General features: G+C 29.7%; 1 protein-coding gene across 5 annotated transcripts in view; it reads left to right on the plus strand.

Annotated features, from left to right (window-relative positions):
• LOC129961977 (leucine-rich repeat protein SHOC-2-like) overlaps positions 1-19,726 on the plus strand; it is a 47,820-nt gene that overhangs the window by 14,305 nt on the left and 13,789 nt on the right. For 2 of the 5 annotated variants that reach the window (XM_056075628.1, XM_056075629.1), the window contains exons 3-7: positions 2,632-2,763; positions 12,215-12,343; positions 18,702-18,867; positions 19,387-19,464; positions 19,626-19,703. In XM_056075628.1, the coding sequence (XP_055931603.1) occupies positions 2,632-2,763; positions 12,215-12,343; positions 18,702-18,867; positions 19,387-19,464; positions 19,626-19,703 (583 nt within the window). The remainder of the gene's footprint in view (positions 1-2,631; positions 2,764-12,214; positions 12,344-18,701; positions 18,868-19,386; positions 19,465-19,625; positions 19,704-19,726) is intronic. The other 3 variants (XM_056075630.1, XM_056075632.1, XM_056075633.1) reach the window with 3 other exon arrangements.

Raw genomic sequence — 19,726 nt, forward strand, 5'->3', positions numbered from 1 at the left:
AGTCTCGTTCTTATTTTGGACACAATATTGCCTGAAATTGAAAATACTCGTTACTGAGTTTGGCATCAAATTACAAATCTAAGTTTTTTGTTCTTTTATTCGTTTGTTCAAATAATGAAAATTCAGCTTTCAGTGTCTTGGGGTTTGTAAGTTTTTCTTCAGGGTCTTGAAGAAACTAAGCAATTATATTATTTCCAACAATTATTTTATGAACTGCTTTCAAATGATTATGTAGAGTGCTCGTAGATGATCCTCTGCAACTCAACATTTTATTACAATGATTTCAGATTGCCTTGTCTATCCCGAACTTCCGAATTACTCATTTTTATCTAAAAATGATATTAAAGTTATTGAATAAATATTTTTGACGTTTATTTTACTATTTTAACTATTAATATTAATGCAATTTTAAAATAATCTAATCTACACATTTCCTAGGAATTTTGGGAAAAAAAAAAAAAGCACCTTAATCTAATTTCGATGCCTAGCTAAAGATATAATTTATGTTAAAACGTTACGAAAGAAAAGATGGAATATTTTAACACCTTGTGTTTTATTTAAAATTCCATTTAACAGAAGCCAGAACTTCTTATTTTACACTAATTTTTGATAGAAGAAATTTATATAATAAAATTTAAATTTTAAAATGTAAGATAGAAAATATAAACATAAAAATTAAACATAATACTTAACGTTAGTTTTACCAAATATAGCAACTTTATATTTTTGTTTCCAGTTTTCACCTTCACAATATTAAGCAAACCTGTCGTGACTCGAAACGGGTCGGATTCTGAGACCACATTTCGACAATTCCATTTCATTAAGGGGTGAGACGCGGAACGATGAACACATTCGACCTTGGATTTCTTGCATTAGATACTTTTTTAGTTCCATTTATTTCACGTGTATGTGAGTGTTATGTCATTTCTGACAGCATTTTATTTTAACTGAATATTTTGTATTGATATGACTAGTTCAAGTAGTGTAAAAAAGCTTTCAGGAGTGGTACGAAGAAAATTTTATATATCATTAAATACTGTGATCAAGAAGCAGAAAACGGGGAATTATTTATTCCTTTCACACTTTCTTCGAAACGAGCCAGTCAAATTGCTGACGTTTCTATTAGCACCGACTTCATACCAATAGACAAAATATCCGACGAGAAGAAGGAGATGAACTTTATCAAACATTTGTTTCACCTAGAAAAAAAAGTGAAAAGGGATGTTCATAAAAAACATAAATTGACTAATTCGAGGCGCAACTGTGCAGTGCACAAGCACTGGCCAATGCAACTTGCAACGTTGAAAAAATGCGTTTGCTGCCCGTTGCATAGAATGAATAGCAAATAAAATAAGTTCAAATTAATTTTTACATAATAATATGAATTCTTTAAACCGGTTTTCTTAATTTAAAAACCGGTTTTCGATTGTGACAAATTTACTTTAAAAAACCGGGTTTGAAAACCATCAAACCCTAATGGTAACAAAGAGTGAAAAGATTAACTTTTTAAAATAATGTCATCTACTTTAGTTGTGTCCAAATATGATTCCAATACCAGCCTCATATAACGAGAATGTAAAAAAGTGTCTCGCCTAACGAGCGATGTTTCGCAGAATGAGGGACAAGGAAATACTGTGACATCACGTGCTGGATTGGGTTGTAGTAGTTTCTTTTGAGCACTTGTTTGGTGAGAATCTACTAGTATATCTGCATGGAAAAAGTTTTGGCTGTAAAGCATTATCAAACCCGACTCCAAGGGGTTTGAATAAATGCCCGTAGAGTCTTAATAAAAGAGATTTTGTCTTTAGTTAAGATTGCGTGCTAGAGATGGGTAGCAACATCAATGAGAGGATAGAAGAACATACTTAGAATTACCAATAAGTGTATGGAGCTGCATTCTGTGTCACAGCAAAATACTGTAGAGGAGATTTGATCAGTAAAGGAAGAAATAATAAATGTAACAGCCTTCCATTGAAATTAAGGAAGTACTAAAAGCATGGGAAAATATTGTATGGTATATTGAGAAGCTTCACCCTGATAAGTAGCTACGCGCTCTACAAATTCATTTAACAATAATGACGTGTCTTATGTTCACCAAATTTGAAGCATGGTCAAAGACATATATCTTTAGACAATTATTCTTGTTTAAAAAAAAAGCATGCATTAAAAATAATAAATTATAAATTTGTATGAGTACCTTTTTCGGAATGGAATGCATTGTCTTATTTTGCAAGGATTATGAAAAAAAAAAAAAATCATTTCGCATTACGATTAAGATTCGGGAGTGAATTATGCTTGTTAAGTGAGGTTCTACACTATCTGCGTATATTTAATTCTACGTGATAGGTTTGTGACATATTGAAATTTATATTTCATAGTTAAATAGAATGCTAAAACAATTATGGTATTTTATTTGTGTTAATTGTACTAATTATCATTATGTTTCTGATATTATCAGATATCTGAAAACAAAGGCATAATAATAATTCTTAATAGCTAGGGTTTTTTCTCCCCCCCCCCTTTTTTTAACCCTGAAAATAAAATTGGTCATATATACATATATATATATATATTTGTGTGTGTGTGTATGTGTGTGTGTTTTAGATTGAATTGTTCTGTTCTGTTTTTTAGATTGAATTGTTGCCGGAATCTTTTGAAAATTTGACAACATTGAAAACGCTTGATTTATACAACAATAATCTGAAAGTGCCTCCAACTGCTGTAAGAAAATTCAAATGCTTAAAGCACCTAGATCTTAGAGAAGTAAGGACATATTTTTAATAGATGTGTAAGCAATAGTACTGTTTAGTTCTGAAATTTCTTTCTTTCTTTCATTTTTTTTCTTCGAAATAATGGACAATATTTTGTTGGACGAACTTTTCTTGAGACAGATTTTTTTTTTATGTATAAAGTAAATATTTTTTGTGAATGCCCCTCCCCCCACTCCTGTTCATAAACATATGTTATTTTCCCAAATTATTCTATTGTTTATCCTTAAAAAGATGTAATATAATTTGGGTTCATATTTTTTTTTAAGATCTTCATTTCTCCGCTTAATAACATGTTCTTGACAGTAATGAGAGGATTGTGATAAAAATTACAATGAAAAGTCTCATTTATGAAACAGCGTTGCCACGCTATCGGGAGAACAAGGAAAACCTTAAAAGCACAGGGAATTTAAAAATCGTCTAAAGAAATCGTGAAAATGTAGGGCAATTTCAAAAATTTCATAAAAGCTGGGAAAATATAAAAATTTTAAGTTTATTGGGTTTTTTCCCCTCTGATCCAAAAAATACCGATCTCTAAAGATTGCAATAATAAAAGATCGTAGTCATCGCTTCCTGAAGCGAAACAATACCATTCGTGATTGTGTAATGCTTAAACTCGCACTTTTTCTTTCTCCTTTTGTCAATGTATAGGCCATTCCAGTTTCAATTTGCCAGTCACTTGTTCTTTTTCCACAAGATTCCCGAATTGCAGCTAATGAGCATGCGCGGAACTTCTGTAACTGCGTGAAAGAATAGAATACATTTCTCTGGCAGGATTAGTAAGATTCAACCTTCAGAAGCAGCGCGGTGGTGTTTTGCCAATCATACCTGAGTTTGTTGAATGGTTTGTTTATTAAATGAAAAACTGTTAATTTATCCAAAGTAGATTAGAGAAGTTTTTAAAACAATGCTCAAAATCCGTATCTATGCATAGCATAAAATGAAGTCTCCTGAAAACGTCTGTATGTTTGAACTCGAGAAACATTTAACTGATATTGGAGATATTTGTACCATTTTGTACGACATTTATTGGAGAAGGTTTTAATGTATTGAAATCATATCAAAATTAAAAAAGAAGTTTTATAATTGCGATTTTCATTATTTCCCACTACGATTCGCGCATGCGTAAAACACTTATCCGCGCATATGTGAAAGCTTCAAATTGCGCATGCGCAAATAGCAAGAGCTGTGGTATGCATAGGCGATACAATCTTTGTTTACCTCTGTTTGTCAGTCAGTCATGCCAGAACGGCTGAACGGAATTGGATGAAATTTAGCACAGAGATAGATTATAGTCTGGAATAGGACATCGGCTACTATTTATTCCTGTTAATTTAGTGGCTAATTTTTTACTAATTAAAAATTAACTTTCTAGCCAAAAATCTTTTCATTTCGCCGCCGCCAAATGAGTAAGGCTTCAGTCTCCCCCTCCCCCTCCCCCGCGCTAACGTGATTAGGCTTAACATGTTTTCGACCGATTATTTCAAGCGATTTTGTTTATTTTCTTATTGTTTGATGCATTTAAAATTGAACATTGTTAATTAATCGATCTTTAGGATTCATTCTGAAGTATTTTTAAATTAAAATAAAATAGAATAAAGGAAATTAAAAATTTCTAATCTGTACTGCGTTACCCCAACTGGCATAGAAAATTCACGCATGCGCAGTTTGTTCTTATTGCTGACAGCTGTATTTTCATTTTAATTCAATCTCGATCGATAAATAAAATAGAATTGATTATAAAAAAATACGAACTTGATTTAAATCTTCTGCTAGGCCAACTCCGCAATGACCGCAATATAGCTCTGGCTGTTGCTTCCTCGGGCATTCCTCTGCAACTTTGCTTAACGGTGGCCCGACGGCACATTCCGTTTTCAAATTGCCGCTTAATCTTGCAAGCAAAGATACCCTAACATGCAACATCACCGAAAACAGCGGCTAGGGAGTCTTTTTGCTGTAGTGCAAGTTAATATTATGGGACGAGTGCAAAATGTCGCACAAGCATGCATTAGAGGCGTTAAATCATAGGCCTGCAGGAAATCCACGGCAACCAGGCGGTGATGGCCGGCGTTGTTGTTTTGCTCACAATGACCTGTTTGCAATTTTAGTGAGCACTTGCGGACTATCAAACCCAGTCCAGCTGTGGGATAAATACAAGGACACTTTATTAAAGATATCGTGCGTAGGCTGGATGGCGCTCACAGTGACCTAATCATTAACGGAGCTTAGATATTGATTGAGGCATCAGATGCCTAGGTCAGTTCTCATACGTATATATCAAAATTTCCACGCGAACGAAGTCGCGGTTAATAGCTAGTTTAATAAAAAGTGGATGGATAAAAAAAAACAATCCTGATTTTGCTGAATGGGTTCGAGAAGTTCCACAAAATCCTTTTATTGCGTACTACTCGCTTTGTAAGAAGATAATAAACCTAACAGGGTTGTCATTCAAATCTGGAAAAAAATGACCTCCCCCCCCCCCCGAATGTATATTCAAGATATGAAGAAATGCGCGAATAGCTCTCATATGCTAATTATAACTAATGTGATGTTAAAGAATGGAAAAAGCAAATAAAGGAAGCAATAATTTAACCTTATTCCAAATAATATTCAAAGAAGGTTTATATTTACACACACAAAAAAAAATTAATTTCTCTTTATGTATTATCTAGAATTTAGCAAGACAAAATTTATATATTAAGGGGGCGGGGATATATTATCTCTCATACTCTTCACTGTAAGTCACTGAAAATTAATACATCTTAAATAAATAAAGCAAAAGAAAAAAAATGTTATCATGATTTAAAATGATATAATGATTACTTAATAAAAGACATTGCAAAGCAATATTATAAATTTTTTTTATTTATTCATTTTGGCCGATTTAAGTAATCTGTAACAAATTAGGTACAACATTTTTGTATGTCCAAACCTGCATTTTTTCAGCTATATTTCATTTTCAGTGAACATATGTGAAAATATTTTCGATATATCATAGAATGAATTAAAAGACGAATGTTACGTAACAGGTTTTTTTTTTGCCCATAAAAATTTAGCTTTAAATGATTGTTCTTGAACTAAAAAGTTCGAAATCAGTTATTTTCGGATATTAAATCTGGCATTTCCGGATTTGACGTGTCATTCCTTTTAGATACTAAGTCCAGTATCAATGATGACTCTTTTGACCTAACATGCTGTCTTGCATATTTTCCCCTTTTGGCATGATTAGTAAATGCCTTTTCTCCAATATTACGTAGGCTTATTATCTTCTTACAAAGCGAGCAGGACATAACAAATGGATTTTGCGGAACTTCTCGAACCTATTCAGCAAAATCAGGGTTGATTTTTTTTTATTCATCCAATTCGTATTACATGGGGACTTTGAGCATTTCATTAATTTAAAAATATTCTCTAATCTACTTTGAATAAGCTCATAATTTCTCAAATAATAAACAAACCATTCAATAAACGCAAATATGATACACTAAATACCACCGCGCTGCTTCCACAGATTGAATGCTGCTGGTCCACCAAACAACTGTATTGTATTCTTTACGCAGTTTCAGAAGTCTCGCGCTTGCTCATTTGCTGCTATTCGGGAATCTCATGGAAAAGAACAACTATCTCCCAAATCGAAACTAGTATGATCTATACAGAAAAAAAAAAAAAATGGGGAGGGAGAGAGAGAGAGAGAAAGGATGAGTTCCCGCATTACACAATATCAAATGGTATTGTTTCGTTTTGGGAAGCTATGACTACAATTTTTAAGTCTTGCAGTCTTTAGACATCAGTAAAAAGAATAATTAAGAAACTTAAAATATCTTTGCATTTTCTCTGTCGTTATGAAAATTTTCAAATTTCTTTGCATTTTCCTGTGTGTGTGTGTGTGTGTGTGTGTTTTTTAGACTATTTTTAAATTTCCTGTGTTTTTCCTGTTCTCCCGGTAAACCTTGACTTAAGTTATTTTGGAAAAAACAGGTACTTATTAGTCGTGCCAAAAGAGAAAAACATATAAGACTGTGGGTAATTTCAAAAAAATATGTGAAAGGAATGCAGGAAAAGATTTCACGTCAAATTTAATACCCGAAAATAAATCGATTTTGAACTTATTTTCAAATTTAGTTATTTTTCTTTTAGCATTATTATAGAAGCAGCAAGTATCTCAAAGGAAATGTCAATAGATTCGATTTATTTCAATAACTGTAATCAATAATTATTTTAAATACTTTAAATTTATGAGGATCCCTGGAAGTTGTTACACAAAATGTAATGGTATTTTTCTTTTCAAATAATTATCCCATTTTCAAAATAAAATCTCTAGTTAGTACTCTTATAGCATTTGAATTTTATTATAATATTAAAACACAATTTTAATCTTCTTATTTTAAATTAATCAAAATTTATATTTTATTTTAAAGATAGATGTTTTTTTCTCGTGGGATGTACATGTGAAAATAAAAGATCACACATTAATTTGGCAATCTTGTTAACAATTTTAAATCTATTTTTATGTATGAAACCAGAACCGGCCATGTGGGGGGTGCTGTGGGTGCTATGCACCGGAGTCCCTCGATGGAGGGGCCTCCAACATGATCAAGAAATAAAATAATGTTTTGAACGGTAATAGCAGGATGGAAAGAAAAAAAGAAGAAATTAAACTGAAACAATTTATGGGTTTTGAAATTTACGAAGGTTACATATTACAGTTTATTGTAAGTGTGCAACATATTTTAAACATAAAGTAAGGTCATTTACCTCACCTACAAGGTAAAATTGCATATATTTCTTTGAAAATCCATACTATAAAATGTTTAATATTGTTAGATCTAATCATGTCCATGCGAAGGAAGTATTCATCTAGGTGTAAAAGACTCGATTTCAAATTTTAAAAAATTAGCAGGAATGAAAAGAAGGGAAAAAAAAGTTAAATTTCAAAAAGTCATGAGTATATATGTTTTTTTTTTTTTTTTTTTTGTCTACGAAGTAATTCTGGCAATGAAATTGCTTCGACTTCAGAAGTTACAATTCAAGCTTCAACAACGAAGAAAATTCCGCACAAACTACACAATCTTGCAATGAAAATGTAGAAATTGTGAAAAGCTTTGAAGAGCCATGTGTTTATACAAATATGATTGAATCAGAAAATTACAACGAAAATGACAATAACAAATGTGATCAAGCATACAAGTGATTCAGGATTATGACCAAGCATTATAACTGATAAATGTCTTATGTTAAAAACAGACCTGTACAACACAAAGGAGTTTTTTCTAAGAAAGCTGAAAGTCGATCATTTTTCATTATTTACTGCTTTAAAAAAAAAAAAAAAATGCCAAAGGGTGAAATGTAGATTCGCAGCTGGTTGATTTATTCAAAAACGCAAAACTCGGTATTTTGTTTTTGTATACATTATTTTCCGGAGGAAATGAAAAAAATCTACACGATTTATAGGTGTCTATAATAACAGAGGAAATTTATCAACTGTAGTTCAAGATCAGGAGCGTTCTATTTGTCACTTAATTCATTTATTGCTTGGAAAGAATGACTGAAACGACTCAATTTATGTTCGACTATTGATAAAACAAATTCAGTTAACATAAATAAGGAAATGGAACGACTTAAATTGTTATCTCAAAGAATTGTAGATGTGATTCTATTTTTAGAATGTAGTAATTTTCCACTTCGAGGAAACCATGAAATAACAAAAACGCCTAATAATGTAATTTTTTAAACTTTAAAAGAATTATTAAATAAACACTACTCTCTGCTTATAAACAGAATTAAAAAATCCAAAAATAGAATTGTGCATCATTTAGCAGAGACATCACAAGAATAAATTATCCCTGTGTTTGGAAATGAAATTTTTTACTAAAAATTAAAGACGATATAAAAGCAAGCACGTATTACAGTATCCAAATGGAATCTACTTCTGATATTTCCCATATAAAACAAACTTCAGTCTTTATTTGGTATGTAAATTTTAAAGGGAAAAGATTAAGTATAAATGAGTCATTTATAGGATTTATTGAAATAACTGATGTGACTGAAGAAGAACCAGCAAAACTCTATTGGAAATATTGAGTGAGCTTGATTTAGATGTTATGAATTTTAATGGCCAGGAATACTACAACGGTAGCGATATGTAAGGAAAATATAAAGGTATACAATCTAGAATAATTGCTCAATTTATGTGCCTTGCCTGTCATATTCTTTTAATTTATTAACTTGCGATGCCGTTTCCAGCAGTATATATAATAATTTTGTGGATATATTGCAACGTTTATATTACTTCTTTTCTGCATCTTCAAAAATATGGGAAATTCTACAAAAGCATTTAAACATTATTCTTAAACCATTATGCGACACTCGGTGGGAAACCAAAACAGATTCGGTTAAAGCAGTATATATGCAGTTTGAACCTAGAAAGTAGGTTTTAATACCCTAGTTTGTATTACCCTAGAAGAATTTATTGATGCAAATAAAGATAAAACAGCTCTATGCGAAGCTAAAAGTCTATTGAATTCAATACAAGAAGTGACATTTATTATATGTTTAATAGTATGGTTTACAATATTGTCCAAAATTAGCACTATCAATAAACTATTTCTAGTAAAAACAATTGTTCTCGATTTGACTTTTAATTTAATCAATAAAATTAAAACTGAAATCCAAAATTTAAGAACAAAATTTAACTCATTTTTAAACGAAGCAGAAGCAATAGCGCGTAATTTAGTCTTTCAGAACATTTTTTAGAAAAACGAATTCGAAAAAAAGAAAAATTATTTTTTGAAACAGCAAAAAATGAAATTATAGAAAACCCTGTTGAGGAATTTAAATGTTATTTTTTAACTCTGTAATTGATAATGTTATTGTACAGATAGAAGATACGTTTAAATTATTTCAAATTCATCACTGACATAAAAACTTTAGAAAAACATAAATTAGAAAAATGTTCCAAAAACTTTGTAACGTTTTGTAATAATGATGTAGATGAAAATCTAATCCAAATAATTGTTTTGCTACGGCAGTGTTTCCCAAAGTGTGGTACGCGTACCTCCAGGGGTACAATAAGAGTTTGATGGGGGTACAACAGAGGCAAAAGTCAACCCCCGGAAAATCACGTGACTCTGTCCAAAATGAAAGAGGCCCAATCATCTGTGGTCCACTGACCTCCCCACATGACCGAAATCGGAGAAACCTTTGATTGAAGAGAGTTGGAAGTGGAGAAGTAGACTCGTTTCCCTCTCTTCATGAGTTTATAACAAGTTCGACTACTAAAATTGATGCTGATACTCTGAAATGCATAATACAGCATTTGGAGAGATTGCAAGTGGGCTTGAAAAAAACTATTTCCCTGATTTAAACAAAAATATTGAATGGATAAAAGATCCATTTAACATTGACACAACATCCATGCCAGAAAATTTGACGCATGCAAAAGAAGAGCAATTGTTGGAATTGGCTTCAGACGGATTTTTGAAAATTAAACATAGGGAGAGTACCTTAACATCATTCTGGTTGCAAATGCAACATGTGTATCCGGTCTAAACAGAAAAAGTTCTGAAATACGTCTTGCCTTTTCCAACTTCATATTTATGTGAAGTTGCTTTTTCAGCATTTATATAGATTAAGACGGAAAAAAGGAACAGGCTATTGGACGTGGAACCGCATCTAAGATTAAAATTAATAAACAGGGAACCAAATTATGACGATCTGTCATCTCAGCACAAACCATTTCATCCTTCTCATTGATCCAAATAAATGTTACTTACAATATAACTTTTATTTATATTTTATTATGAATAATTTTATTTTCCTTTTCTTATTATTTTGTGTATGTCATAAAAAAAGAGAAAAAATAAATATATTTTTGATTGTTATTAAAATCCGTCTTTTATTTATTTTTTTGACGAGGGGTACTCAGCATTACGAAAATTATAGAAGGGGTACACATATGTCAAAAGTTTGGGAAACACTGTGCTACGAGATTTGATTTTGAATGAAAGGGACATAAATAACGCTCAACACATATTGCTATATATATATTAAATAATAACTATAATGATTTATTTCTAAATGTATTAACTATGTTAAAACTTTTCTTTACATTGGGAGTTATTATAATAAATGCTGAGCGCTCTTTCAGCAAATTAAAATTAATAAAGTATTGTCTTCCATCATGCATGTATGCATAACGCTTAAATGCGCTTACTATACATATATCGAAAAAAGAACTGCAAAAAAAATTGTAACTTTCCTAATGCAATTAGCAAAACAAAATCACGCATCAAATAAACATGCAATAGTAATATGTGTTCGTATCTATCTATCTATATATATATATATATATATATATATATATATATATATATATATATATATATATATATATATATATATATATATATATATATATATATATATTAACTTTGCACAACATTTAGGGCTCAAAATGGTTTCTTGCACCCGGACCCCTTCATAGAGAAGGCCGGCTCTGTATGAAACACTGCAGTTTTTATGTCTGAGAATTCAAAAACTTTTTAATTTTTTGCACAACGAAGTATTTTAATATGAATTTGCAGTATTGCTTCTCTGCACTGTTAGTTTAAAAGTAAGGTAAATTACTGCTGAATGGGTGGCAGGTTAATGACACCCGGTGTTGGTGACAAAAATGAAGATTCTCGAATATTCGCAAATCCTGGCAGTATCTTCTTTAGAACTCGAGTTCCGTTTATTGTAAAACATTCGATGCCCTGTCATAGAGGTTATAAAATCAGAGACGCTCATATAAGTGGTATCAAGAAAGGGGAATTCAAGTAATAGTTCAATAAAGTTTCTTTTTGGAGTGTTGCTTTCCAACGAATTTCTCTAAGCGTTTTGTCCTTTCGTAAATATTTAACTTCCTAAATTGTTGCCTGTATACTACTGTTTACTGCAAGTACTGTTCTTGTGTACTCTTTGTCTGTGTTTTGTTATTCTGTATTCGTGTTTTCTTAGAATAAAGCTCCTTTATCCGTTATTGAGTCTGATGAAATTTTTACCGTAATGAATGGATTTTCCATAACTCCATCTTGTACTTTGAATTCAAACAAGTACTTTTTCTTGTCTGAAATAGTATTTTAAAGTCGATAAGAGACGATTAAAAATACCACTACAAAAGAAATAGGTTTATTGGACCTCTCACAGATTCAAAATGTAGTAAAGAGAAATTCTTTGCAGTAATTTTCAAAATCTCTGTGTCATTTAGACGAATTTGTTATCTGACAAATGTGCATTTTAGAAAGTTTTACTGAAAATAATTCATTGTTACCAAAAATTTAGTTGGTTTTAATCTCGGTTTCGTAAGATTTGTTTGAATAAATTTTATTAAAGTATTCAATTTGTAATTGTTCATAATAAAATGATCAAAATATTCTGCCATATAAATTGATATCATATATTTTTAGAATGATTTTGGAAGAACGTTCGAAGACGTACTTAATATTTCATATACACCAACTTACCCAGTTCGTGATCCTGATTTGCAGAACGACTGGCGTGGAAGGAAACGGCCTGATATCCAGCCAACTTCATGGGTAAAGCATTTAATGACGCTAAATTGCATTTTTTTAAAAAATTTTTTATCAAGGTTATATTTGAACACAACCCTGTAGAAAATCCAAATATTCATGTTTACTATCATTTCTCAAGTTGGGACGTTTAATAATTTTTTTTTTTTTTTCCTTTTTATTCTTTTTTAGATACTTTTTCGTTCCCGAAGATCGTAAAAAATTGCAAATTTGTTTGCGTTTTTTTTTTTTTTTTTTTTCGATTTGGTTGAAATAATTTAATTGTCGCCAACAAACGTTCGTGAACGGAAAAGTGACTTTTTTTAAAATTATTATTATTAATAATTGATATCTGAACTATTCGAATTCATTTAACAATTTCTGAAATTCGTTTATTATTATTTGGATGTTTTCCTTTATGTTAAAATTTGATTGTGGTGGGCTTACCCAAGCAGCAAAAGATCGTTGGCCAAGCATCGCCCCACGGAACGAGCGAGATTGGGGCGAGATCGGAGGCGATCTCGCCCCGACATTGGTCATGTCCCCCGGCGGTTCGCCGCGCGATGGCCGCCCCGACTTGTTTTCGACGAATTTGCCGATCCTTTGGCGACTTGTTATTATCACGGGCGACGTTATACCAAGCATTTCGCGACCTGTTTTATCAATGGGCGACCCAATACCAATCATTTCCCCATGTGTTTTAACAATCGGCGACCCAATACCAATCATTTCCCCATGTGTTTTAACAATCGGCGACCCAATACCAATCATTTCCCCATGTATTTTAGCAATGGGCAACCAAATGCCAATCAATAGGCAATTTATTTCTGAACACTTGCTGGTGTCAAATTGAAATATTAGTTTAATGGTTATTCAATTTTCTCAAACTCTAGAAACTAGTGTCATAATATTTAAAACTATCATACTTTCAAAATTTTGTATAGTTTACTTTTCTTTTTTACCTATTAATAATAGTGTTTGTTATTTATTTTGATAAATTTAAAATTCCATAAAATACTTGTTTTCGATAAAAATTCATGGAAAATGTCATTCTAACAATTCTTCCAACTTTTTTTAACTATTATTATTGCAGAGATTTTACCACAATCTTACCCTATAAAATGTTTAAATGACATTTTTTTACTGCTCTTTAAAAAAAATAAACAAATGTTAAAATTATCTGAAATAATTTTAAATTTGATCCCCAGAACATCTATTTACATATAAGATTTATTTCCTTCATTGATATTTCCTATTTATTTTCATTGTTTAATGCATGGGAGGAAATGTTAACATAATCATAGTTTCAATTATATAATTAATCAGTATGATTTTAACTGATATTAGAAATTTAAAAGTAGATGTATTATATATATTGCCTATATCATTCGTTTTTAAAAGCTATTTTATAAAAATTCGAAACAGAAAAATATATAATTCTTATTAAATATATATATATATATATATATATTACTATACACACTTTTATATTGCTCAATGTGAGCAATAAACAAATAATTCCTAAAGAATAATGAATAAAACACAAATTCCTATTTTAACACCCTAAAATTTAATGCATTGGTTAAAAATAGTTTCAAACACTAAATTATATAATTCCTATTATATGTTTCTTCAATAGAAAATATTTTACAAGCACAAAATAATAATGTACTTCAAATTTCTAATATTTTTTTTATTATCTATGATTAGTTTGGTTTTATGGCACAAGAATTAAATTTGATCTTTGATTAACACTGAATATTTCTCAAAAATTCCATACACAAAAATGCAGCACTTCTTTCAATTCTACAAAATTCCTTATATTTACTATTAACATGCAAAGTTTCTTCAAGTTGTAGAAATTTTACACATTATAAATGTTAGTGTTGGTTGATGTCCAACATACAACATTTTACAAGCACAAATTAATAATTTACTTCAAATTTCTAATATTTTCTTGATCTATATTTAGTTGTTTGGTTTTGTAGCACAAGAACCAAATTTAATTAATGATTAACACTGAATATTTCACAAAAATTCCATACTTAAACATGGAACACTTCTTCCCATTATAGGAAATTTTATTTACTATTAATTTACAGAGTTACTTCATATTGCATTAATTTTAAACCTCATTATAAATGTTAGTGTTAGCTAATATTCAATAAACAACAATTTACAAGCACAAACTTAATTCTTATTTAATAACTTACTTCAAATTTCTAATATTTTCATAATTTATGTTTAGTGAGGTTTAGATTTGTGGCAAAATAACCAAATTTGATCTATGATTAACTCTGAATATTTGAAAAATATGTTTCACAAAAATTCCATGCACAAAAATACAACACTTCTTTCACTTATACGAAATCTTATTTATTATTAACTTACAAAGTTACTTTATGGTGTAGAAATTTTATACCTCATTACAAATGTTAGTGTTAGCTAATGTCCAATTGATAACATTTTACAAGCACAAATTAACAATTTACTTCAAATTTCTAATTTTTTTTTTTTAAATCTATGATTAGTTTGGTTTTGTTTCATGGCACAAGAACCAAATTTGATCTATGATTAACTCTGAATATTTCGCAAAAACTCCATACCTAAAAATGTAAACACTACTTTCAATTATACAAAATTTCTTTAGACAAATATTTTTTTAATTATTATTTTCCCCTCTTTAGTTTTAGGAGAAAAGAAAAACAACTATGCAAAACAATTTATTTACAAAGACCTTCATTAAATAATATTTTAGAAATACAAAGTAAAATAATAATTTACTTGAAATTTTTTACTGAATTTTCTGTAATGACTTATACACCCAAGCAAAATCCTGAAACTATGACTTATAATTTAGAAGAATAAATAATATTGACACAAAGTAATTTATAAAAAATTTATTTAAACTTTATTTATTATGTAATACTTGAAGAGTTTGAAATTTCTAAAAATCCACACACATTTAAATAAATATTATATATATGTATAACTGAATCTTCAGCTACATATAAAAAATTATACATTTATTTATACATTTCATTTTTCCTTTTTGCTGAACCTAGAAAACAATTATAATAGTGATTGAGATTTCGCTTCATTTAAAAGTACAAATAAAACATTTGTTGGCAATTGGAGATGAGTAATTAACAAGCAAAAGTCTTATAGAACTTCATAAGCATAATATTTTTGTTCTGATACTGGACTGTGTAAGCAAACTTTATAATAATGTTTAGGATAATAAAGAAAAAAAAACTCAAACTAATGGGAGTAAAATTTATGTTACTGTTTTATGAAATGCGAAATACTTTGAAACTATTCATATAAGAGAACTCAAAAATGCCTGCATAATCTCAAGTTTTAAAGATTTTTTTTTTTGAAGTTTAAAATAAATACATTCTGCTAAACTTTTTTTTAGCCTCATATCAAAATAAAAATAATTACACAAATGTTATTTCAATACCAAAATATAAAAATGTTATTTAATACTTTATTAAACTTCTTTCATAGAAAAATTGTAAATGAAAAGGAAAATTAACTAAGCTAAATAGAATTAAAATCACTTGAATTGTCAGTCTGAAAAAATAATGAGGTTGCCATTAAAAAAATTTATTCAAATTATATAGAAAAATAAAATTTGTACAAAACAAAATTTATGCCTTTCTAATTAAGGCAAATAAGTTTTCAGATTAAAAAATCAGAAATTAAAATTTACCTACTTGTCATTCAAGCCTATCACATTGCAACATTTTGAAGTTTTACTACATTTTTCACGAAAAGACATTACATATTTGGGCACTTAAACACATACATCTGATAAATCCTTGATTGCTTCCACTGCTCTGGAATATCTTCAATTCTAAACAAGTTCTTAGGATATTAAGTGAATTGGGACATATAATTGTCTCGCATATAATTGTTTTAAATTTCCTTCTGATGTTCCAAGTTGGTAGAAACCATACTCCGTCACATAAATTGTAACTTCCAATATTTTGCTCTTTTTTGAAGTCAGGAATAGAAACTTGCACAGTAGTTTCCAAACAAATAGTGAGAATTTTTTTTTTTTTTTTGTTTATATTTATAGATCAATTTTAAAATTTATTTTATCTTTAATTGCATTTTCAGTTTTGAAACAAAGGTTGCACAAAATTTTTATTTCATTGAATGAGAGATGTATTTCATACTTTGCCAGGTTGTCATTTGGCATTCTATAGAATGCTTAGAAAATGTATGAAATACAAATTGTTTCATACATTACTGGCTTGTTTTAGGCATTATATACAATGCTTGGCCATTCTATAGAATACTGGATTTCATATTTTGCTGGTAATACATATAAAGAATTATACATATACTTTTCTTCAAGTTCACTCTTCTTTTTGCAGATTTGATGAACCTAAAAAACATATTCCTTAATTAGAATAATGATTGAGCTTTCACTTCTTTTAAAAGTACAAATAAAATATTTGTTGACAATTGGAGATATGTAATTAAGGAGTAAAATAGATATATAGAACTTCATAAGCTTGATAATGTTTTCAATCTGATAATGAACTATATAGGCAAATATTATAATAATGTTTAGGACAATAGAGAAAAATAATATAAACTAATGGGTGTAAAATTTATGTTACTATTTTATGAAAGGTGAAATGATTATAAACTATTCACATACGAGTATTCAAATATAACTACATAATTGCAAGTTTTAAAGATTTTTTTTTTTTAAATTTACAATAAATATATTCTGCTAATCTATTTTTTTAGCCTTATGTCGAAATAAAAATAATAACACAAATGTTATTGCAAAACCAAAACATAAGAACACAATTTAATATTTTTTTAAAAACTTTTTTCATTAGAAATTGTTGTTAACAAAAAGAAAGGCATTGTAAATGAAATGGAAAAATATCCGCAATAATTTAAGAACAGACACACACACACACAAAAAAGATAGGAAATAAAATCACTTGAAAAGAATACAAACAAGAAAAGAAATGATAATCGTCGCTTACGCCTAACGCTAATAATATCACGTGCAACTCCATGTTAAGCAACAAGTTCGAACGGCTTCAACAAAAATAATCTTTTTTATTCACTATTTAGAATAAATAATATATTATTTACAAATATATAATAATAAAAACTTTACACTTACCAAGTTTCTTGAAATGACAGTATGCGTTGCTGGTTGAATTTCAAAATCCAGTACACGCCAGGTGATTCATGGGAAATTTCTAAAATATGTTCGCATAGCGCCACCTAGGAAAAGCAACTTTCCCGACATCGAGGCGACTATGGGCCGATTGCTTTGAGCCGGTCTTTTTCACTAAGTCGCCGTAGGAGTTCGCCCCGATGAAAAAGCGATCTTCAGAGGCGACAGAAAAAAATATGGTCAAAATCCGATGTCGGGCCAATGCAAAGGTGACATTGGCAAAATACGGGCGGCGTATATGAGATGGCTGCGATGCTTGGCCAATCGTTTAGCGACTTCTCTTGCTGCTTGGGTAGTGACAGTCTCAGCTTCTGCACCAAAAGAAAATAGGTCCTCCACTTGAAATTTGTCATACACCGCTTTTTGCATATTACCTCAGACCAGATCAAATGTCTTCCTACAGATTTGATATGGAATTTCAGAGAAGGTGAGCAAACTAAAGTACCTTAATTGTTATCTTTTCACAATTCAAAAGTATGTAGTCCTTCATGATATAATCTTTTTATAACATTTTTTTCAAAATCCAATGTTATCTATTCTACTTAAATTGAATTTAACTAAACATAAAGACTTAGGGATTTTGTTAAATAAATATAAGTTGTTTTAAACAGAAATTGAGATTGTCCAACATTTTTCTCTAAATGTTTTCTGATGTAGAATTGAAAATTTTGGCTGATTCAAGTCGCTATTCTAATTTCTGTAAAAGTGTTTACAGCTCTTTGTATGTGCGCTGTATATAACCACATTAGATTTATCTCCAACTTGCTTAAGAATGAATGGTTTAATTGAATGGCCATTCTCATAGCAGCAGGAAGCATTAAACTGAGGTTGGATGCCATGTACTTTGACGAAAACAGCTGTATTCACAACCATAATCAATACCCTCTCGTAAGAAATATATCTGTCCTTAGAGTAAGGCAAAATCAACCCCACAAAATTACTATTCTCCAAGGAAATGAGAACCTGCTTCGTTTTCTGTTTGCTTCTTAACAATATATCTGTGGTGCCACTTAGTGGGGGATGAATTGCATGTAAGTAGTTGAGAATTAATATTAAAAATTAAACATTTTGTTTTTCCAGTTGTAAAAAGCAATAAATTTAATAAAATTAAATTTTTCTAAGTTGTTTTTAATATTAAAATATAATTCTCTAGTCATAATTTCTTTGTAGGTAGAGAAAAAGGATGGCACTCAGAATACAGGAAATTTAGAAGATGATTTCCTTCACAGTACTTTGATTTCAGCTTCTGCTTTATGGAGGCAACATGGACAAACGGATGTGAGAAGCAAAACACTGAACTCTTCCATGTCAATCACAAATGGAGTAGCAGAAAATGGTATTCAATTCAATATTTATGAAATTTTAACTTAAACTCTCTCAATGGTTAACATTTTCCTTACTTTTAAGCACATATTAATTTCCATTAAATGTTATTTTATCAATTGCTTTCAAATTTCCACAAATAGAATGCAGTGATCTTGGATGTAAAATTTTTTGTTAAATTTATAGTTATTTATATTGTTATTAAATTTTTTAAATTATAAATTTTTTCTATATAAATAGGAAGTGCAGAGAAGTTAAAATTGTAGTAAAATCTGATTAAATTAAAAACTTAATTTTTAAATTTTTATGATTCTTTTAACAAAAGTAGTAGCTTTTTATTGCCTTTTATCTTCCAAACAGTATCAAATTCTGTAACTAACATTTTATATATGTATACACATCATATAGCAATTCTACTAGCGTGTGTGTATGTATGTATGTGTGTTTGTAAATGTATGCAAGATCTAGACATTATTAAATATTTTTTTCTTGGATCTAATTCTGAATTATTTATTTTTTTCAATAAATACAGAAACTGAAAATAAGATCATTACTGCTGTAGCTCAGGATGAAAAATATTGGGATGATGACATAAAATCAATATCATCAGGTAAATACAAGACTTTAAAAAAAATAATTAGATTGATGAGTCAGTTGCATAAATCATTCTTCTGTTCATGTATGTTTGTAAATGTATGCAAGATTCAGACATTATTAAATATTTTTTCTAGGATCTAATTTTGAATTATTTATTTTTTTCAATAAATACAGAAACTGAAAATAAGATCATTACTGCTGTAGCTCAGGATGAAAAATATTGGGATGATGACATAAAATCAATATCATCAGGTAAATACAAGACTTTAAAAAAA

This window comes from Argiope bruennichi, chromosome 2 (genome assembly GCF_947563725.1).
Source record: "Argiope bruennichi chromosome 2, qqArgBrue1.1, whole genome shotgun sequence".
Taxonomy (NCBI): Eukaryota; Metazoa; Arthropoda; class Arachnida; order Araneae; family Araneidae; genus Argiope; species Argiope bruennichi.